At 38.4% G+C, this 23972-nt stretch overlaps 1 protein-coding gene across 6 annotated transcripts in view; it reads right to left on the reverse strand.

Annotated features, from left to right (window-relative positions):
- Positions 1 to 1390: 1390 nt before the first annotated feature.
- The window catches only part of SLC44A5 (solute carrier family 44 member 5), a 401632-nt gene continuing 379050 nt past the window's right edge, over positions 1391 to 23972 (reverse strand). For 5 of the 6 annotated variants that reach the window (XM_003921404.4, XM_074381023.1, XM_003921403.3 and 2 more), the window contains 2 exons: positions 22890 to 22974; positions 3002 to 5833 (listed from right to left, as the gene is read on the reverse strand). In XM_003921404.4, coding sequence (XP_003921453.2) covers positions 5721 to 5833; positions 22890 to 22974 — 198 coding nt within the window. In that variant the 3' untranslated portion in view covers positions 3002 to 5720. Of the gene's footprint in view, positions 5834 to 22889; positions 22975 to 23972 lie in introns of all 6 variants that reach the window. The other variant, XM_003921402.4, reaches the window with a different exon arrangement.

Consider the following 23972-nt stretch of genomic DNA (forward strand, 5'->3'; position numbering starts at 1 on the left):
TTGCAAAAGTGAAAGAACATACATTGGAATGAGTGCTGGTCAGCTGTATACGAAAAAGAAAAATGAGAAATTGTTACATAGAGCCTGTTTTCCAGTATCAGTTTAAGTAATAATCACAATGTCCCTAATGATCCCATAGAACCTTTCATAGTGTGATTTTATTATATAGACACACTAACTCTTTTTAAGCTTTTTAGGCACATAGAAAAAGCCAAATTAATTCCTGCACAATTATATATCATTTATTTACCAACATGAGTGCTTTACCATGTAAAAGTAGTAGTGATTAAGACATAAAAAAGTATTTGGTTTTCTTCTGGAAAAATATAAAAAGTATTTTTATTTCAAATAAGAAAAGAATCAGCTATATGAATAAAATATTTTATAATCTTATTGTCTTATTAACGTGTTATTTTAAAAGAACACTGAAAACTGCAAGATCATTGTTCAATGTTTTTATTGAAAGAAACCCCTTAAATTTTAGGGGCAAGCTCAGTGGCCCATGCCTGGAATCCTAGCACTTTGGGAAGCCAAGGCAGGCAGCTCACCTGAGTTCAGGAGTTCAAGACTAGACTGGCCAACATGGTAAAACCCCATCTCTACTAAAAATACAAAAATTAGCTGGGCATGGTGGTGGGTGCCTATAGTCACAGCTTCTTGGGAGGCCCAGGCAGGAGAACAGCTTGAACCTGGGAGGCGGAGGCTGCAGTGAGTGTCGATACCACACTGCACTCCAGCCTGGGAGACAGAGCAAGGCTCCATCTAAAATAAATACATAAATTTTAAAGGAAAATTAATTTTGAAGATTTAACATATAATTCAATCTAAGAAAAGACACCCATATATTTGTTTTAAAATTTAGCTTAAGATAAATTGGTGATAGGTATGTTTAATCTTGCTTTAGGAAACTACTACTAATTGGCGTTCACATTCTTCAGGGCCTCTAAATGTATACCTGCCTAGAAAATAATGACATTTTCCTCCTATAAATTTTCACAAAACCAAATGAAGAACTGAGCAAAGCTTTGGCAAATAAAAACAAAGAGCAACTGCCTAATTTAGGCTGTTTGAGTTTTTTTTAAAAAAGTATCTCATCCATTTAGTTTTGACTTATTTACTTTGTATAAATTATTAGTTTTAGTTATTTGATTTGTCCATCCACAGCTGGAGAAAAATGGAAATTTTAAAAAGATAAATCTAGTTTAAAATTAACCCCCCCCCCCCCCGCCCCAGATATTTGGTACAGAGAAGATACTGTCGTAGCATAGTGGATTGTGAAAACAAAAGCCTTTATCTTTTTGTGGCTTAAAGAAATCAAAACACAGTTATTTCTTATTTAAATCTTTATTAAAAGAAAAAAACAAATCGATTTAAAACAATGAGTAACAACAAATTTCATTATATATTAAATATTTTACTTATCAAAGATATTTAGACAATACGTTTCTAACATTTCTGCACAGCAGAAGCACACCGATTATAGAGCTCAGACTGTCATGTGCTCATGTGAGTTTATTTTTGGCATAAAAGTATGTAAAGTCACATTTAAACAAATGTGATAATATTTTATAAACTGATAGTAACTTACTGTTGATTGATTCTCAAAGCTTTCACAAATTATCATTATATGATTGACATTTTCTTAGGGTTAATATGTTTATGGACTTTTTCTGTAACACTGAGTAACCAACTGAATTAATTTCCTTAAAAGTTAGTAGTACTGGTCAAATTATTTAAAACTGACTTGGAAATTATGTTCCTGTTTATAGTTGCACAATAAATTAGCATATTGTAAGTAAACTGATTATTTCATACCAAAGGTTAGAAAATGAAATGGCATATATAGAATAGGCTTCGATGAAAATAAATGATTGTTTAAAAGGGAGCTATTCAGTACATGACATCCATGAGCACCCTTTCGAGGAGTAAAGTTTCCCTTTCTGATCTTTGTAAAACACGGAGAAATGCAGTATTATACCTATTGTATTTTCAAAGATCTACCATAGAAAACATTTCATTTTTAAACTTCTCTTTTAGTAAAAAAACAAAGAAACCCGACCAAGTGTTCTTTCAGGGTTTGTTTTTTTTCTTCTTGTGTGTAGTACACATTCATGAATGTCTACTAGGCGCAAGGGAAATTGTTTAGCTGCACAATGTATTCTATAATAGGTTATCCAACAGAGCAAAATGGCAAATTGTTTCCAATCGGTGAGCTAAGAGTGAAACAAATGCAATAAGACTTGTTTTAATAACTAAACATTGCAGGTTTTAAATTTTTTTTAACAATGTTTGTAAACTTGCCCATAAAAGCTGGGTAATATTAAACAGCCAGTAAGGCACTTTGTCAGAGGGCGAAGTAGTAAAGGCTGGATGATTGGCAATTTGTTTAATAGGAAACATTCTATACTTAAAGAGAGCAAACTCTGAAGTGGGGCAGTCCTTTAACTGATTTACTGTCCAACAAGAGTGGGAAATGCTTTAACATTTTTAATTTCACTTTGCTGACCAATTTTCCCTGCAGAAGAAGTCTTTTAGTTGTAAATTTAAAAATATATTAGGAGCTATCAATTTAAATAATGTATCATTTTCAATCTAAGATTTAAAAGAATATTAACATATTCAGTAGTATTTTCAAAACATCCAAGCCACTCTTTAAAAATGAATTACAAAACAAATGATCTTAGTATAAAAATGTTTTATGTTATCAACAATTCCCTTGCGACTTCTGATGGCTTCACATATTACAGTATAAGCTTTGGTATAAAACATGCAAATGCAAGCCAACAAGGTCGTGAATACAGTGTTGCTAAATACAAAGCACTTATGAAATAAATGTTGCACAGACACAGCAGATAGAGAAAAGGTAACACACAGCTGTAGGACGACCACTTTGCTCTTCTACTGCTTCTTAGTTTGTGGATTTTCCACGTTGAAAATCTTCAGCAGAGGTTGACTCACGTAGTAAGGTCTTGCCGGAGAACCATCGTTTCTTTCTAAATCTTCCACTAGGAGGAAGAACGGTACAAATATCAAAGCAGAACTGTAAGAGAAGTAACATCGCCATCTGCTGTATACTTGCTTTACAGCAGTTCAAAATACTTATTTTTTGAAACAGCATAGTTTAGCATCAACGTTACTGTAAACATAGTTATGCGAAAACAATCAGCCCTTGTTATGTCAGTAAGATATTATTTAATTCTGTGCAACAGGTCAGATTCTGCAATATTGCATGTCTCTCAGTTGCATGATTGAGAAAATAACTTTCACCTTCATTATTTAAATATACTTTCTAAATTACTATATTTGTTTAAAATTGATTTTGTTTTGCCATCAACAATTTAGATAGTACAGCCTTGAAAAATAAATATTGTGAAATTTCAAATTTCAAGCCCATTGACTGCAAGTTTTGAGGAATACTGCCCTGTTTTGTTATTAGTTTGCTTTCTAAGAAAATGGCTTCCAAATATCTTCTCAAAAACAATGCTATTTTTAGTCTACATATTTGAATTACACAAACAAACAGTAAATGGAGAATCTTTTTCTGACTAGATATTAGCCCATAATATAAATTGGCAACTACTTTCATGTGTTGATTTATGTTTTAGTCAAGTGATTTTTCAACTTCTTTTTTTTTGAGACAGTTTTGCTCTGTCACCCAGGCTCAAATGCAGTGGTGTGATCATGGTTAACTGCAGCCTTGACCTCTTGGGCTCAAGCAACCCTTGCGTTTCAGCCTCCTGAGTAGCTGAGACTACAGGTGTGTGCCAGCACACTTGGCTAATTTTTATATTTTTAATAAAGATGGGGGTTCACCATGTTGCCTAGGCTAGTCTGGAACTCCTAGTCTCAAGCAATCTGTCCAGCTTGGGCTCCCAAAGTGCTGGGATTACAGGTGTGAGCCACCACATCTGGCCAATTTTTCAACTTTTATGTATATTGGAATCAGCTAGAGAACTTTATAATAATTCACATTGTGGCTCATATCAAATCACAATATATCAGAATCTCCTGGGCAGAGCACAGACATCTATAGTTATAACAAGTTCTCAGGTAGAGGTCACTATTCTACTAGTTCTTTGTTGTGGCCCTTGTCTTGTTGAATCATAAAATAATAATAATCTAGATAGATAAGTTGTCATTATTCTCTGCATTATGCTTCAAGGAGAATAAGAATGCAGAAGGCTGTTTGCCAAAATGTGAAGCCAGGAGACACTTCTGAATACAATAATCTCAAGAATGTAAGCAACAGCATTACATATTAAAAATCTTCCCTATTCATTGGCTTATTGCTATTAATTAATCTGCCATAGAGTCAATTTAAATCTAGGTTTCTACACTTATAGATAATAAGTATTTATATCAATCTATAACACAATAATACATTTCTGACTCTTCTTGGATATATGGGTGATATTCAGAGCAACATGTTACATCAACATGTTCCTTTCTGTCAATACATACATAATCCTTATACATAAGCTTAAGGTAAATGCCAAGAAGATACAAATTGATTCAATGCTCCTTTTGGGATGCAATTTTACACCATTAACTACATCATACACATTTGCACACAGGGGATGGCTAGACAAGGTATGTGTCTGATTCATGCTTTGTTCTGTCATTCAAAACTTAGGCATGACTACCAGAAACCTCTGGCCAGCAGGGGTGGCATATGGGCATAACCTTCCTCCTAAGCCCTGCAGGGCGAGTTCCTAACCTGCAGTATGCCTCACATAAAGGATGATGAGGGCCCACAATATATTTCCTTAGGGTAAAATCTGAAGTGTTTTACTTTTCTCTTTCCTTGCTGAAAGTTGAGACAAAATTAAGCCTTTTGTAGAACAAAAGCACACAATCTCTTTAATCTAGAAATACAGGTATGCTCATGAAAAGATATAATCACTCTTCTGAAACAAATTCATACTGGTTTTCTATATAGTGGAAATAGGAAATTTGGGTTAAAGACAAAAGGCATGAGTTATGTAGCAATTTCAGTTTGTTCAGAACATTTTCACCATGGACAGAGGTTCATGTTGGAAATGACACTCCAGAACTCAGATTGGACTTCAATATAAACATCATTCCAATAAAACAGAATGGGCTATGAAGGTTCCACAGTAATTTTTACCCAGTAATGCTCTCTGTAGAACCTATATAACATTAACATCTATGTTTGTTATGGACTTGACTCACTGAAATATACTTCCTAGGGAACCATTAATACAAGTTTAATCACAGTTTAGAGAGTTGTCCACCAGCTTGAACAGTATAAATATAACCATAGCACCATATTTACAAATTTAGTACCATATGCTGGTTAACTATAAATCAATATTTTATGGCTAATAAATTACACATTTATAGTGTTTTCAAAAATTGCCTGAATATCCTTTACAAATATACACTTATAAAAAGAAAGGCTATCAAAGTGCTGCAATGGAAACAGCACACTGAGTTATAAAAGTTATTAAAACACTCTTGGCTACAGATTTTAAAAAACGTTGGACATTAACATTTTGATCTTTAGTTGGGACCACAGTCTATAAAGTAGACAGCAGCTAATGTCATCAAATGCCTGACACCTCAGGTGGTACCAGGTGCTGACTTCTTAGAATTAAGCACAGAAATTTCACATTACTCAAAAGCAACATTTTCAAATTACAATCAACCTAATTTACACAACTTCTACTTAAACATGAGTGACATTGTTTGGAGCTTTTCTACTCTTTCTGTTTCTGGGGAATGAGTTGCTTCTTGATCAGAATTCCGTGCAGGTTAGGGGTGATGAAGTAGGGTTTTTCTGTAGATCCATCATTTCTTTCCAGATCTTCACCTGTATATGCAGTGGCCAAAGCAGGCAAAAGCAGCGGCAGCAGGACAGTTAAACACATTTTTACAAATTGAAGGGTCGAACAGAGAAAAATCAGAAAAATCATGTTAGTCAAATATAAGACAAATATTAGCACCATTTACTTGCTGATGCTGGGCAAAGCAAGAAGCCTCAACCTCTGCCAGGAAGCACTGAAACTTCATAGATCCCTCTCACTCCCAAAGAGATGTATTTTGATAGTTTAAAGGCTAAGGAGATATTCTACGTCCCTTCAAAAGTGTAATCTTTAAATCGTGTAAGTGTTCACTTCAGAAAGGTATAAATTGCCAAATCCTCAGGGATGGAGCTGTATAGAAAGTGTATTAATTCTGTGATAAATATTGAATAATAACAGAATTTCAGGAAGTGTATTAATTCCGTGATACATGTAGAATAATAACAAAGTTTCAAGGCACTTCTAATGGTAATCTATACTCTAATGTTATAGATGAAGACCCTGAAGCCCAGGATAATAAAATAACTGCTGAAATCAAAAGCTCCGAGGTAAATAAGATGAGATAGGGATCCAGCCTCTTGACATCTAGTCTTGCTTTTGTTCCACTTAACTATAAGGCATCCTGTCCCAAATTCTTGCAGTCTTCCTCAGGTTATATCTGAAAACAAATATCAATGTATTCTGACTCTTATCATATGTTAATTTACCTTTCTGCTTTGCTTAGGCTAATATTAAGTTGATGGCATGTTCACTGACCACTCACCTGCTGGGTAGTTGGGGGGAAGCATCAGAATTATGCTGAGAAACAAGGATACATTTGCATGAAATTAAGTCTCCCACAGATACATACAATTCACAGCAGATAGTAGCTATACTCTTGGGAATGGTTGTGTCATTTGTTTAGTAGATCTCTACATTAGACCTCACAGTGACCTTCCTCACATATGAAATGAAAAGCGAAGGAGGGAACATGATAGATGCTGAACAGTTTTGTCTTTTTGTCTTAATCCTAGCTTTGCTTTCTACAATTTCACTTCCTGTGGTTTTAGTTACCCAAGGTCCAAAAATATGAAATGCAAAATCCCAGAAATAAATAATTCATTAATTTTAAATTGTGTACTATTATGAGTAGCATAATGAGACCTCAAACTGTCAAGCTCTGGTCCACCCTGGCAGGGAATCCTCCCTTTATCCAGCATCACCTGAATGTCTACGGTGCCCTTCCTTTAGTCACTTAGTAGCCTTCTTAGTTATCTATTGCACGATCACAGTGCTTGTGTTCAAGTAACCCTTATTTTAGTTAATAATGGCCCCACAATACAAGAGTAGTGTTGCTGACAATGTGGATATACCAAAAGAAGCCATAAAGTGCTTCCTTTAAGTGAAAGGGTGAAAGTTCTCGAGTTAATAAGAAATAAATTTAGCTGACTTTGCTAAGATCTACCTAAAAATACATCTTTTTTTTTTTTTTTTTTTTTTTCTTTTCGAGGTGAAATCTCACTCTGTCACCTAGGCTGGAGTGCAGTGGTGCGATCTCTGCTTGCTGCAGTCTCTGCCTCCCAGGTTCAAGTGATTCTGTTGCCTCAGCCTCCCAAGTAGCTGGGATTACAGGTGCCTGTCACCACATCTGGCTAATTTGTGTATTATTTGTAGAGACAGACTTTCGCCATGTTAGCCAGGCTGGTCTCGAACTCTTGATCTCAAGTGATCTACCTGTCTTGGCCTCTCAAAGTGTTGGGATTATAGGTGTGAGCCACCATGCCCAACAGAACAAATCTTTTTTTTTTTTTTTTTTTTTTTTTTGAGACAGAGTCTTGCTTTGTTGCCAGGCGCCAGGCTGGAGTATAGTGGCACAACCTCAGCTCACTGCAACCTCCGCCTCCTGGGTTCAAGCAATTCTCCTGCCTCAGCCTCCCGAGTAGCTGAGACTACAGATACGTGCCACCATGCCCAGCTAACTGTTGTACTTTTTTAGTAGAGACAGGGTTTCACCATGTTGGCCAGGATGGTCTCAACTCTAGACCTCATGATCCACCCACCTCAGCGTCCCAAAGTGCTGGGATTACAGGCGTGAGCCACTGCGCCTGGCCAGAACAAATCCTCTGTATGTGAAATTGTGAAGAAGAAAAAAGAATTTTAAGTTAGTTTTGTTGTTGCATCTCAAACTGCAAATTTTATGGCCACAGTGTATGGTAAGTGCTTAGTTAGGATGGAAAAGGCATTACATTTGTGGATGAAGGAAGTGCACGGAAACTGTTGCAATTGACAGCAATTTAGTTCTTTGTAAATTCTAGATATCAGCCCTTTGTCAGATGGGTAAACTGCAAAAGTCTTTTCCCAATCTTTTGGTTGCCAATTCACTCTAATGTCTGTTTCTTTAGCTGTGCAGAAGCTGTGGAGTTTGATTAGGTTCCATACAATTGGGTTAGGTACTATTAGAGAATGCAGGCCTCTCCTGCCCATGATAAGGAGGGATTACTGTTAAATATCACATCTCTATCTTGTTTTATTTATTTATTTATTTATTTATTTATTTATTTATTGCATTTTAGGTTTTGGGGTACATGTGAAGAACATGCAAGATTGTCACATAGGTACATACATGGCAGTGTGATTTGCTGCCTTCCTCCATCACCTATATCTGGCATTTCTCCCCATGATATCCCCCCCAACTCCCTACCCTCCACTGTCCCTCCCCTATTTCCCTCCAACAGACCCCAGTGTGTAGTGCTCCCCTCCCTGTGTCCACATGTTCTCATTGTTCAACACCCGCCTATGAGTGAGAACATGCGGCGTTTGATTTTCCGCTCTTGTGTCAGTTTGCTGAAAATGATGGTTTCCAGGTTCATCCATGTCCCTACAAAGGCTATGAACTCATCATTTTTGATGGCTGCATAACATTCCATGGCATATATGTGCTACATTTTTCCTATCCAGTCTATCATTGATGGGCATTTGGGTTGGTTCCAGGTCAATGCTATTGTAAACAGTGCTGCAATGAACATTCGTGTGCATGTGTCCTTAAAGTAGAATGATTTATAATCCTTTGGATATATACCCAGTAATGGGATTGCTGGGTCAAATGGAATTTCTATTTCTAGGTCCTTGAGGAATCGCCACACTGTCTTCCACAATGGTTGAATTAATTTACACTCCCACCAACAGTGTAAAAGTGTTCCTATTTCTCCACATCCTCTCCAGCATCTGTTGCCTCCAGATTGTTTAATGATCGCCATTCTAACTGGTGTGAGATGGTATCTCAAAGTAGTTTTGATTTGCATTTCTCTAATGACCAGTGATGATGAGCATTTTTTCATATGTTTGTTGGCCTCATGTATGTCTTCTTTTGTAACGTGTCTGTTCATATCCTTTGCCAACTTTTGAATGGGCTCGTTTTTTTCTTGTAAATCTGTTTTAGTTCTTTGTAGATTCTGGATATCAGCCCTTTGTCAGATGGGTAAACTGCAAAAATTTTTTCCCATTCTGTTGGTTGCCAATTCACTCTAATGACTGTTTCTTTTGCCGTGCAGAAGCTGTGGAGTTTGATTAGGTCCCATGTGTCTATTTTAGCTTTTGCTGCCAATGCTTTTGGTGTTTTGGTCATGAAGTCCTTGCCTATGCCTATGTCCTGGATGGTTTTGCCTAGATTTTCTTCTAGGGTTTTTATGGTGTTAGGTCTTATGTTTAAGTCTTTAATCCATCTGGAGTTAATTTTAGTGTAAAGTGTCAGGAAGGGGTCCAGTTTCTGCCTTCTGCATATGGCTAGCCAGTTTTCCCAACACCATTTATTAAACAGGGAATCCTTTTCCCATTGCTTATTTTTGTCAGGTTTGTCAAAGATCAGATGGTTGTAGATATGTTGTGTTGCCTCTGAGGTCTCTGTTCTGTTCCATTGGTCTATATTTCTGTTTTGGTACCAGTACAATCCTGTATTGATTACTGTAGACTTGTAGTATAGTTTGAAGTCCGGTAGTGTGATGCCTCCAGCTTTGTTCTTTTTGCTTAGAATTGACTTTGTTATGCGGGCTCTCTTTTGGTTCCATATGAAGTTTAAGGTGTTTTTTTCCAGTTCTTTGAAGAAGGTCATTAGTAGCTTGATGGGGATAGTGTTGAATTTGTAAATTACTTTGGGCAGTATGGCCATTTTCACAATATTGATTCTTTCTAACCATGAACATGGAATGTTTCTCCATCTGTTTGTATCCTCTCTTATTTCGTTGAGCAGTGGTTTGTAGTTTTCCTTGAGGAGGTCCTTTACGTTCCTTGTTAGTTGTATTCCTAGGTATTTTATTCTCTTTGTAGCAATAGTGAATGGCAGTTCATTCTTGACTTGGCTCTCTGTTTGTCTGTTATTGGTGTATAGGAATGTTTGTGATTTTTGCACATTGATTTCGTATGCTGAGACTTTGCTGAAGTTGCTTATCAGTTTCAGGAGATTTTGGGCTGAGACAATTGTTTCTTCTAGATATACAATCATGTAATCTGCAAATAGAGACAATTTGACTTCCTCCTTTCCTATTCAAATACCCTTTATTTCTTTTTCTTGCCTGATTGCTCTGGCTAGAACTTCCAGTACTATATTGAATAGGAGTGGTGAGAGAGGGCATCCTTGTCTAGTGCCAGATTTCAAAGGGAGTGCTTCCAGTTTTTGTCCATTCAGTATGATATTGGCTGTTGGTTTGTCATAAATAGCTTTTATTATTTTGAGATATGTTCCATCAATACCTAGTTTATTGAGGGTTTTTAGCATAAAGGGCTGTTGAATTTTGTCCAAGGCCTTCTCTGCACGAATTGAGATAATCATGTGGTTTTTGTCTTTGGTTCTGTTTATTTGGTGGATTGCGTTTATGGACTTGCATATGTTGAACCAACCTTGCATCCCTGGGATGAAGCATATTTGGTCATGGTGGATAAGCTTTTTGATGTGCTGTTGCAATCGGCTTGCCCGTATTTTATTGAAGATTTTTGCATCTATGTTCATCATGGATATTGGCCTGACGTTTTCTTTTCCTGTTGAGTCTCTGCCAGGTTTTGGTATCAGGATGATGTTTGTCTCATAAAATGATTTGGGAAGGATTCCCTCTTTTTGGATTATCTGGAATAGTTTCAGAAGGAATGGTACCAACTCCTATTTGTATGTCTGGTAGAATTCATCTGTGAACCCATCTGGAACTGGGCTTTTTTGGGTGGTAGGCTCTTAATTGCTGCCTCAACTTCAGACCTTGTTATTGGTCTATTCAGGGTTTCAACTTCTTCTTGGTTTAGGCTTGGGAGGAGGCAATTGTCCAGGAATTTATCCATTTCTTCCAGGTTTACTGGTTTATGTGCATAGAGTTGTTTGTAATAATCTCTGATGATGGTTTGAATTTCTGTGGAATCTGTGGTGATATCCCCTTTATTGTTTTTTATTGCATCTATTTGGTTATTCTGTTTTCTTTTTTATTAATCTGGCTAGTGGTCTGTCTATTTTGTTGATCTTTTAAAAAAATCAGCTCCTGGATTTATTGATTTTTTGAAGGGCTTTTGTGTCTCTATCTCCTTCAGTTCTGCTCTGATCTTAGTTATTGCTTGTCTTCTGCTAGGTTTGAGTTTTTTTGATCTTGCTCCTCAGCTCTTTCAATTTTCATGAAAGGGTGTCAATTTTCAATCTCTCCTTTCTTCTCATGTGGGCTCTTATTGCTATATATTTTCCTCTAGAGACTGCTTTAAATTTGTCCCAGAGATTCTGGTATGTTGTGTCTTCGTTCTTGTTGGTTGCAAAGAACATCTTTATTTCTGCCTTTATTTCATTATTTATCCAGTCAACATTCAAGAGCAAGTTGTTCAGTTTCCAAGAGGCTGTGTGGTTCTGAGTCAGTTTCTCAATTCTGAGTTCTAACTTGAGTGCACTGTGGTATGAGAAACTGTTTGTTATGATTTCCATTCTTTTGCATTTACTGAGGAGTGATTTGCTTTCAATTATGCAGTCAATTTTAGAGTAGGTGTAATGTGGTGCTGAGAAGAATGTATATTTTGTGGATTTGGAGTGAAGAGTCCTGTAAATGTCTATTAGGTTTGCTTGTTCCAGGTCTGAGTTCAAGTCCTGGATATCCTTGTTGATTTTCTGTCTGGTTGATCTGTCTAATATTGACAATGGGGTGTTAAAGTCTCCCACTATTATCGTGTGGGAGTCTAAGACTCTTTGTAAGTCATTAAGAACTTGCCTTATGTATCTGGGTGCTCCTGTATTGGGTGCATATATATTTAAGATGGTGAGCTCTTCTTGTTGCATTGATCCTTTTACCATCATGTAATGTCCTTCTTTGTCTCTTTTGATCTTTGTTGCTTTAAAATCTATTTTATCATAGATGAGAATTGCAACTCCTAGTTTTTTTTTGCTCTCAATTTGCTTGGTAAATTTTCCTCCATCCCTTTATTTTGAGCCTAGGTGTATCCTTGCATGTGAGATTGGATTGCTAGATACAGCACACTGATGGGTTTTGGCTTTTTATTCAATTTGCCAGTCTGTGTTTTCTGATTGGGGCATTTAATCCATTTACATTTAGGGTTCATATTGTTATGTGTGAATTTGATACTGCCATTTTGATGCTAGCTGGCTGTTTTGCCCATTAGTTGATGCAGATTCTTCATTGTGTTCATGCTCTTCACCATTTGATTTATTTTTGGAGTGGCTGGTACTGGTTGTTTCTTTCTATGTGTAGAGCCTCTTTCAGGAGCTCTTGTAAAGCAGGCCTGGTGGTGATGAAATCTCTGAGTACTTGCTTGTTCACCAAGGATTTTATTTTTCCTTCACTTATGAAGCTTAGTTTGGCAGGATATGAGATTCTGGGTTGAAAGTTCTTTTCTTTTCTTTTCTTTTTTCTATTTTTTTAAATTGCATTTTAGGTTTGGGGGTACATGTGAAGAACATGCAAGATTGTTGCATAGGTATACACATGGCAGTGTGGTTTGCTGCCTTCCTTCCCCTCACCTCTATCTGTCATTTCTCCCCATGCTATCTCTTCCCACATCCCCACACCTCATCTCTCCCTCATTTCCCCCCAACGGACCCCAGTGTGTAGTGCTCCCCTCCCTGTGTCCATGTGTTCTCATTTTTCAACACCAGCCTATGAGTGAGAATATGCAGTGTTTGATTTTCCACTCTTGTGTCAGTTTGCTGAGAATGATCGTTTCCAGGTTCATCCATGTCCCTTTAAAGGACACGAACTCATCGTTTTTGATGGCTGCATAATATTCCATGGTGTATATGTACCACATTTTCCCTATCCAGTCTATCATCAATGGGCATTTGGGTTGGTTCCAGGTCTTTGCTATTGTAAACAGTGCTGCAAAGAACATTCGTGTGCATGTGTCCTTATGGTAGAATGATTTATAATCCTTTGGTTATATACCCAGTAATGGGATTGCTGAGTCAAATGGGATTTCTATTTTTAGGACAATGAGGAATCGCAACACTGTCTTCCACAATGGTTGAATTAATTTACACTCCCACCAACAGTGTAAAAGTGTTCCTATTTCTCCATATCCTCTCCAGCATCTGTTGTCTCCAGATTTTTTAATGATCTCCATTCTAACTGGCGTGAGATGGTATCTCAATGTGGTTTTGATTTGCATTTCTCTAATGACCAGTGATGATGAGCATTTTTTCATATGTTTGTTGGCCTCATGTATGTCTTCTTTTGTAACGTGTCTGTTCATATCTTTCGCCCACTTTTGAATTGGCTTTTTTTTTTTTCTTGTAGATCTGATGTAGTTCTTTGTAAATTCTAGATATCAGCCCCTTGTCAGATGGGTAGATTGCAAAATTTTTTTCCCATTCTGTTGGTTGCCAATTCACTCTACTGACTGTTTCTTTTGCTGTGCAGAAGCTGTGGAGTTTGATTAGGTCCCATTTGTCTATTTTGGCTTTTGTTGCCATTGCTTTTGGCGTTTTGGTCATGAAGTCCTTGCCTACGCCTATGTTCTGAATGGTTTTGCCTAGATTTTCTTCTAGGGTTTTTATGGCGTTAGGTCTGATGTTTAAGTCTTTAATCCATCTGGAGTTAATTTTGGTGTAAGGTGTCAGGAAGGGGTCCTGTTTCTGCTTTCTGCACATGGCTAGCCAGTTTTCCCAACACCATTTATTAAACAGGGAATCCTTTTCCCATTGCTTGTTTTTGTCAGGTTTGTCGAAGATCAGATGGTTGTAGATATGTTGTATTTCCTCTGAGGCCTCCGTTCTGTTCCATTGGTCTATAGCTGTGTTTTGGTACCAGTACCAAGCTGTTTTGATTACTGTAGCCTTGTAGTATAGTTTGAAGTCCGGTAGTGTGATGCCTTCTGCTTTGTTCTTTTTGCTTAGAATTGACTTTGCTATGCAGGCTCTCTTTTGGTTCCATATAAAGTTTAAGGTGTTTTTTTCCAGTTCTGTGAAGAAGGTCATTGGTAGCTGGATGGGAATAGCGTTGAATTTGTAAATTACTTTGGGCAGTATAGCCATTTTCACGATGTTGATTCTTCCTAAACATGAACATGGAATGTTTCTCCATCTGTTTGTGTCCTCTCTTATTTCGTTGAGCAGTGGCTTGTAGTTCTCCTTGAAGAGTTCCTTTACGTTCCTTGTTAGTTGTATTCCTAGGTATTTTATTCTCTTTGTAGCAATTGTGAATGGCAGTTCGTTCTTGATTTGGCTCTCTTTAAATCTGTTACTGGTGTATAGGAATGCTGGTGATTTTTGCATGTTGATTTTGTATCCTGAGACTTTGCTGAAGTTGTTTATCAGTTTCAGGAGATTTTGGGCTGAAACGATGGGGTCTACTAGATATACAATCATGTCATCTGCAAATAGAGATAATTTGATTTCCTCCTTTCCTATTTGAATACCCTTTATTTCTTTTTCTTGCCTGATTGCTCTGGCTAGAACTTCCAGTACTATATTGAATAGGAGTGGTGAGAGAGGGCATCCTTGTCTAGTGCCAGATTTCAAAGGGAGTGCTTCCAGTTTTTGCCCATTCAGTATGATATTGGCTGTTGGTTTGTCATAAATAGCTTTTATTATTTTGAGATATGTTCTGTCAATACCTAGTTTATTGAGGGTTTTTAGCATAAAGGGCTGTTGAATTTTGTCAAAGGCCTTCTCTGCATCAATTGAGATAATCATGTGGTTTTTGTCTTTGGTTCTGTTTATGTGGTGAATTACGTTTATGGACTTCCGTATGTTGAACCAGCCTTGCATCCCTGGGATGAATCCTACTTGATCATGGTGGATAAGCTTTTTGATATGCTGTTGCAATCAGCTTGCCCGTATTTTATTGAAGATTTTTGCATCTATGTTCATCATGGATATTGGCCTGAAATTTTCTTTTCTTGTTGAGTCTCTGCCAGGTTTTGGTATCAGGATGATGTTTGTCTCAAAATGATTTGGGAAGGATTCCCTCTTTTTGGATTGTCAGGAATAGTTTCAGTAGGAATGGTACCAGCTCCTCTTTGTATGTGTGGTAGCATTCTGCTGTTAACCCATCTGGACCTGGGCTTTTTTTGGGTGGTAGGCTTTTAATTGCTGCCTCGACTTCAGACCTTGTTATTGGTCTATTCAGGGTTTCGACTTCTTCCTGGTTTAGGCTTGGGAGGATGCAGGTGTCCAGGAAGTTATCCATTTCCTCCAGGTTTACTAGTTTATGTGCATAGAGTTGTTTGTAATAATCTCTGATGATGGTTTGGATTTCTGTGGAATCTGTGGTGATATCCCCTTTATCGTTTTTTATTGCATCTATTTGGTTATTCTCTCTTTTCTTTTTTATTAATCTGTCTAGTGGTCTATTTTGTTGATCTGTTCGTAAAACCAGCTCCTGGATTTATTGATTTTTTGAAGAGTTTTTAGTGTCTATTTCCTTCAGTTCTGCTCCTATCTTAGTTATTGCTTGTCTTCTGCTAGGTTTTGAGTTTTTTTGATCTTGCTCCTCTAGCTCTTTCAATTTTCATGATATGGTGTCAATTTTAGATCTCTCTTTTCTTCTCATGTGGGCACTCATTGCTATATATTTTCCTCTAGAGACTGCTTTAAATGTGTCCCAGAGATTCTGGTATGTTGTGTCTTTATTCTCATTGGTTTCAAACAACATCTTTATTTCTGCCTTCATTTCATTATTTATCCAGTCAACATTCAAGAGCAAGTTGCTCAGTTTCCATGAAGCTGTGCAGTTCTGAGTTAGTTTCTGCATTCTGAGTTCTAATTCAATTGCACTGTGGTCTGAGAGACTGTTTGTTATGATTTCCATTCTTTTGTATTTGCTGACGAATGATTTATTGCCAATTGCATGGTTAACTTTAGAGTAGGTGTGATGTGGTGCTGAGAAGAATGTATATTCTGTGGATTTGGAGTGGAGAGTTCTGTAAATGTCTATTAGGTTTGCTTGTTCCAGGTCTGAGTTCAAGTCCTGGATATCCTTGTTGATTTTGTGTCTGGTCGATCTGTGTAATATTGACAATGGGGTGTTAAAGTCTCCCACTATTATTGTGTGGGAGTCTAAGACTCTTTGTAAGTCATTAAGCACTTGCCTTATGTATCTGGGTGCTCCTGTATTGGGTGTGTATATATTTAGTATCATTAGCTCTTCTTGTTGCAGTGATCCTTTTACTATTATTTAATGTCCTTCTTTGTCTCCTTTGATCTTTGTTGCTTTAAAGTCTATTTTATCATAGATGAGAATTGCAACTCCTGCTTTTTTTTTGCTCTCCATTTGCTTGGTAGATCTTCCTCCATCCCTTTATTTTGAGCCTTTGTGTATCCTTGCATGTAAGATGGGTTTCCCGGATACAGCACACTGATGGGTTTTGGCTTTTTATCCAATTTGCCTGTCTGCATCTTTTGATTGGGGAATTTAGTCCATTTACATTTAGGGATAGTATTGTTATATGTGAATTTGACACTGTCATTTTGATGCTACCTGGCTGTCTTGTTGGTTAGTTGATGCAGATTCTTGATTGTGTTGATGCTCTTTTACCATTTGGTATGTTTTTGGAGTGGCTGGTACTGGTTGTTCCTTTATATGTGTAGAGCCTCTTTCAGGAGTTCTTGTAGAGCAGGTTTTGTGGTGACGAAATCTCTGAGTACTTGCTTGTTCGCAAAGGATTTTATTTTGCCTTCACTTATGAAGCTTAGTTTGGCTGGATAGGAGATTCTGGGTTGAAAGTTCTTTTCTTTAAGAATGTTGAATATTGGCCACCAATCTCTACTGGCTTGTAGGGTTTCTGCTGAGAGATCTGCTGTGAGTCTAATGGGCTTCCCTTTGTGGGTAACCCGACCTTTCTCTCTGGTTGCCCTTAGCATTTTCTCTTTCATTTCAACCCTGGTGAATCTGACGATTATGTGCCTTGGGGTTGCTATTCTTGAGGAATATCTTTGTGGTGTTCTCTGTATTTCCTGTATTTGAATATTGGCCTGCCTTGCTGGGTTGGGGAAGTTTTCCTGGATAATATCCTGAAGAGTATTTTCCAGCTTAGATTCATTCTCTTCCTCACATTCAGGTACACCGATCAAACATAGATTAGGTCTTTTCACATAGTCCCACATTTCTTGAAGATTTTGTTCATTCCTTTTTCCACTTTTTTCTCTGTTCTTGCCTTCTCTTTTTATTTCATTGAGTTGATCTTCAACCTCTGATATCCTTTCTTCTGCTTGGTCAATTCGGCTGTTGAAACTTGTGCATGCTTCACATAGTTCTCCTGTTGTGTTTTTCAGCTCCATCAATTCACTTATATTCCTCTCTATGTTGTCCATTCTTGTTAGCATTTTGTCCAATCTTTTTTCAAGGTTCCTAGTTTCTTTGCATTGGGTTAGAACATGTTCTTTTAGCTCACTGTAGTTTCTTACTACCCACCTTCTGAAGTCTGATTCTGTCATTTCATCACACTCCTTCCCCATCCAGTCTTGTTCCCTTGCTGGTGCGGAGTTGTGATCCCTTTTAGGAGGAGAGGTGTTCTGGTTTTGGGAGTTTTCATCCTTTTTGTGCTGGTTTCTTCCCATTTTTGTGGGTTTATCCACCTGTTGTCTCTGTAGTTACTGTCTTTCAGATTGGGTCTCTGAGTGAGCTTCTAGTTCATGGATGCTGAAGTTACTTCTTTTTTTTTTTTTTTTTTTTTAAGCTTTCCTTCTAACAGTCTGGCCCCTCTGCTGTAGGACTGCTGAGGTCCTCTCCAGGCCCTGCTTGCCTGGGGATCACCTGCAGCAGCTGCAGAACAGTAAGGGTTGCTACCAGTTTCCTCTTCTGCTATGTTTGTCCCAGAAGGATGCTCGCCAAATGTCAGTCAGTTCTCTCCTTTATGAGGTGACTCTTTGGATCTATGGGGGTCAGGGAGCTACTTGAGGAGACAGTCTAATTTTATTGGGGCTTAAGTCCTGAACTGTGAGCTCCGTTGTTCATTCAGAGCTGCTGGGCAGGTACATTTAGGTCTGCTGCAGCTGAACTCATAAACCGCTTTTTGTTCCCAGGTGATCTGTCCTGGGGAGTTAGGGCTTTATGAGTTTTCATTGTGCTGCTGCCCCTTTTATTTTTTCTTTCAGTTCTGTCCTGCCCAGCTAACAGCCCACCTATTCACTGTCTGCCTGCAGAGGCTTTGCTGAGCTGCTGTGGGCTCCACCCAGCTGCCCTGTGATCTTCACTGCAGTCCTGTTTATATGGGCGTAGTTAGAACTGCCTTGGCAACGGTGGCCCCACCTCTGTTATGGTGGACTCTCTCTGTTGTGGCAGGTTGCCTCGGCAATGGCGGGTTGCCTCAGCAACGGCGGCCTGCCTCTGTAGTGGTGGAGAATCTCAGTAATGGTGGACGCCCCTCCCCAACAGAGCTGGACAGTCCTGGGTTCAGCTGTGCGTGCTGTGAAACGCTCAACCCAGAGCGTTTTCAATTACTGTTTTTGTTTTCGTTGTTGTTGGGGGTTGAGGGGTGGGACCAACCGAGCCTGACCACCTGGCTCCCTGACTCAGTCTTTTTTATTTTATTTTTTAAGTTGAACGAACCAGCGTTCCAGTCACTTGTTGAAAAGGCGCCGGGATCTCCCATGTTGCAACTCACTGAGTCGGCTCAAACAGTGGCGCCAAGGCCCCTGGCGGATTTTTTGCCTAGGAATCTCCTGGCCTGGCATGCTATTTCAGATGAATGGGCAACTCTGCCATGTCAGGGCTCCAATCGCCAGCTAAGAGGGCTCCCAGACTAGTGGCTTTTGTACAGAGAACCACCACAACAGGGCATGGTCAAAGCAGCCACACGGGCCAAATCAGCCCCGCAGGGGCCAAAACAGCTGCACTGGCTGAAACAGCAGTGCTGGCGACACCTCTGCCTGGGTATCTCCTGGTCTGTGGGCAATAAAAATTCGTCCAGAAATGCGGCGTCCACTCACCCTCTGCACTTTCACTGGGAGCTGAAGTCCTGAGCTGTTCTTAGCCGGCCATCTTCCCAGCATCCCCCGAAAGTTCTTTTCTTAAAGGATGTTGAATATTGGCTCCCACTCTCTTCTGGCTTGTAGGGTTTCTGCTGAGCGATCTGCTGTGAGTCTGATGGGCTTCCCTTTGTGGGTAACCAGACCTTTCTCTCTGGCTGCCCTTAGCATTTTCTCCTTCATTTCAACCCTGGTGAATCTGAAGATTATGTGCTTTGGGGTTGCTCTTCTTGAGGAATATCTTTGTGGTGTTCTCTGTATTTCCTGGACTTGATTATTGGCCTGCCTTGCTAGGTTGGGGAAGTTTTCCTGGATAATATCCTGAAGAATGTTTTCCAGCTTGGATTCATTCTCTTCATCACATTCAGGTACACCTATCAAACATAGATTAGGTCTTTTCACATAGTTCCACATTTCTTGGAGACTTTGTTCATTCCTTTTTACCTTTTTTTTCTCTAATCTTGCCTTCTCATTTTATTTCATTGAGTTGATCTTCAACCTCTGATATCCTTTCTTCTGCTTGGTCAATTCGGCTGCTGAAACTTGTGCATGCTTCACGAAGTTCTCGTGTTGTGTTTTTCAGCTCCATCAATTCACTCATATTCCTCTCTATGTTGTCCATTCTCATTAGCATTTCATCAGGTCTTCTTTCAATGTTCTTAGTTTCTTTGCATTGGATTAGAACATGTTCTTTTAGCTCACAGAAATTTCTTATTACCCACCTTCTGAAGCCTGATTCTGTCATTTCATCACACTCATTCTCCATCCAGCCTTGTTCCCTTGCTGGTGAGGAGTTGTGATCCGTTATAGGAGAAGAGGGGTTCTGGTTTCAGGTGTTTTCATCCTTTTTGCGCTGGTTTCTTTCCATCTTTGTGGATTTACCCACTTGCCGTCTTTGTAGTTGCTGACTCTCAGATTGGGTCTCTGAGTGGATGTCCAGTTTGTCAATGATGAAGTTATTTCTGTTTCTTAGCTTTCCTTCTAGCAGCCTGGCCCCTCTGCTGTAGGGCTGCTGAGGTCCGCTCCAGGCCCTGCTTGCCTGGGGATCACGTTTTATGGCAGCCAAGATAATAGGTATAAATATATACCAGGCTGGTCTTGAACTCCTGACCTCATGATCCACCCACCTCAGCCTCCCAAAGTGCTGGGATTACAGGTGTGAGCCACCGTGCCTGGCATATATGTATATATGTATATAGGTGTGTGTGTGTGTATGTATATATATATATATATATATATATATATATATATATATATATGTGTGTGTGTGTGTGTGTGTGTGTGTGTGTGTGTGTGTGTGTGTATTTCTACACAATCAGAATTTGGCTCAGAGCATCACTTAAGAAGAATATTTTACAAAGTATGATGTTGCCCAAAGTAACTGCTGGGACAGGAAGAGAAATACAATATAAGGTTCCTTGTTCTTTGTTATTGCAGACTAAAGTCTCTGAAAGGAGATGATTCATGTCAACATGAATCATCTAGATGTTTCCTGAGACACATTTTGAGAAGGATTTTCAGCCACAAGAATGGGTAAGATCACACAGTGATCTCCAGATATTGCTCTCATTATTAGTGTTAGAGATGAGAGGAGAAATCTTTGAGCATTCCAGAGCCCTGACTCCACCATGTTTTAGCACTTGACCTTACTCTTGTGCTCCTTCTTTCATCCCATACCTGAACTGGAGTTTGTTCATTTGATATTTTCTAGCTAGATGGCTTTTCTGAAACCACTGAAGCACTAAGAATATATTAAACATTTCAATTCCATTTGCAACCAGAGGAATAACTAACTAGTACTAAAGTTCTCCTGAATTCTTTGGTTTTTGAGAATTGATTTTAACATGGTCAGAAACAAACAAACAAACAAATAAAAAACAAGGACAAACTACTTTCTAGGAGGTTTCTTTGAAACCTCCCTAAAGTTATCTCCCTAAAGTTATCTTCTCTCTTGATCCCAGTGTGAAGTTGGTGCTGTGCATTACTCTAAAATGCAAACTATAAGTTTTGTACGAGAAGATTGCTCAGTAATGCCCTGTCAGAAAATAAGTGTTCTCTGTTTCTCTTAAGGGCAATATGCTAGAGAAATAATCTCTCAAGATATGTAGTTGTGCAGCTAACAAGTTATGCTCTTTTACTTGCTGACTCTACTTTCTGCTGGTTTGCCAAAGAAATGGCATTGAAGGTGAGAGCCAGATCAAGCTTCTGATAGGTACTAGGTTCTCCAGGACTTTTCAGGTAGGTGAGGTACTAATATAAAAAATAAATCATTTTTTCCCCTAAGAGTCAGGATCTTGCTCTGTTATTCAGGCTGGAGTACCATGGCACAATCATAGCTCACTACAGCCTTAAACTCCTGGGCTCAAGTGATCCTCCACCTCAGCCTCCTGGGTAGCTAAGACTACAGGTGCATGCTACCATGCCTGGCAAATTTATTTATTTATTTTATAGAGATAGGGTCTCACTATGTTGCCAAGGCTTTCCTCAAGCTGGGCTTCAAGCAATTCTTGCTGTCTTGGCCTCTCAAAGCACTGGGATTACAGGTATGAGCCACAGTGCCTAACCAAAAAGGAAAACCCTATTTTTGTATGGGAGTTGCAGAGGTAACTATAGGAGCATCGTGCATAAATCAGTGATGGAAGCTCTAAAGAAATATTTTAACTCTACCTATCAAAATTATTCCAACTATTTCCTAAAAGTACTCCTCTCTAAATCCTATCCATTTGTCATTGTGATGCACAGTGTAAATTGGCCCTATATGTCCTTGAAACCACCTTGCCATCTTGGCTTTATCAGAATCTATAAATACTCTCCCCAAAGAATTCCACATATCTAGTTCCCAGAGCCTAGTTATGTCTTCAGTTCTGTTAACAAAGCACGGCAGAAGCCAATTATTATTATTGACTTAAAAAATCAAGAAATGAACAAAATAATTTTATGCTAACACCATGCCATGAAGCCTGGGGTTATTTCAGTAGTTGACTCTTCTGTGCTTTGCAAACTCCATTCTCTTCGCTGGTAAGATTTCTTTTTTAATTTTATATTTTTCCTCAAGTTTTGTTGAGGCATAATATTTTCCTCCAACTTTACTGAGGTATAATTAACAACTGTAAATATTTAAGGTGTATAATGTTTTGATATATGCATATACTGTAAAATGATTGCCACAGCCATGCTAATGAACATGTCCATAACCTCCCATGGTTCTCTTTTTTTGTGTGTGGTGAGACCACTTAAGATCTCAGAAAATTTCAAGTTAACAGTACAGTATGATTAACTCTAGTCACCATGCTGTACTTGAGAGTGCCATGATTTATTCATCCTGCATAACTGAAAGTTTGTACCCTTTGACCAACATTGCTCCATTTTACTGACCCCTCCATCTCTGGTCATCACCCTTCTACTCTGTGTCTATGAGTCTGACTTGTTTAGATTCCACATGTAAGTATCTGTCTTTCTGTGTCAGACTTATTTCTCAGGTATTAAGGTTTAAAGAGCATCTACTAAGAAATATCTCTTTCCAGATAAATATGTTTTGTGGTTGCAGCCAGGTGACAGCAGATCCCCAAGCCAGCTAAGGACATGGGCCTTCACCATCTCACCTTTTAGTTATCTACTGAAAGGGGAAAACACACATACTGAATACTCACAGAAGCAGATGAAAATTGTTTCAACACACATTGCATAGACGCTGAAGAACCCATGTGCAATCAGGTAAGACCCAAAAATGACCGTCTGTAAATGGTAAAGAAGAAAACCAACATGTCATATACTTCATCCAGAAGAAGAATAATGCAGCTGTAAATGAAAGTCATGATGAGAAAGTTTTGAAGTACTCTGTATTGGAAAAGATTTCAATATCGAGACCAAAAAGTTCAGTGATAATTCTTTTGCATGCTTTGTTCTGAGACTTAAACAGTTTTATTACATTACCTGCCTTTTTTTTTTCCTTTTGGTAGTATCTTCTTTCTTTCTTTCTTTCTTTTTTTGTTAAAAAAACAGAAGTGTATTTCTCCCTAGGGTAACAGTTTATAATAGGTGTTCTAGATAATAGAACAACCCTTCTCAACACAGTGATCCAGAGACTCTGGACATATGCCCAGCTCTTTAGAAGAAAGAGAGAACAGATTTCATTATCAAGCAAAGAAATTTTGCCAATGATATTTTAGGTCTCTTCAATCAGTTGATGCCAGCGTTTTTTATTTCTGGAATATTTTTTTTAAATTTTTAAAAAAATTTATTTATTTTACTTTAGGTGCATACTATATCTGGCATTTCTCCCCATGTTATATCTCCCCACCCACCACTGTCTCTCCCCTACCTCTGCCAACTGTCCCCAGTGTGTGATGCTCCTCTCCCTGAGTCCACATGTTCTCGTTGTTCAACACCCACATATGAGTGAGAATATACAGTGTTTGGTTTTCAGTTCCTGTGTCAGTTTGCTGAGAATGATGGTTTCCAGATTCACCCAAGTCCCTACAAAGGACACAAACTCATTGTTTTTTTATGGCTGCGTAGTATTCCATGCTGTATATATACCACATTTTCTTTGTCCAGTCTATCATTGATGGGCATTTGGGTTGGTTCCAGGTCTTTGCTATTGTAAACAGTGCTGCAATGAACATATGTGTGCATGTGTCTTTATAGTAGAACGATTTGTAATTCTTTGGGTATATACCCAGTAGTGGGATTTCTGGGTCAAATGAAATTTCTATTTCTAGATCCTTGAGCAA

This window comes from Saimiri boliviensis, chromosome 11 (assembly GCF_048565385.1).
Source record: "Saimiri boliviensis isolate mSaiBol1 chromosome 11, mSaiBol1.pri, whole genome shotgun sequence".
Taxonomy (NCBI): Eukaryota; Metazoa; Chordata; class Mammalia; order Primates; family Cebidae; genus Saimiri; species Saimiri boliviensis.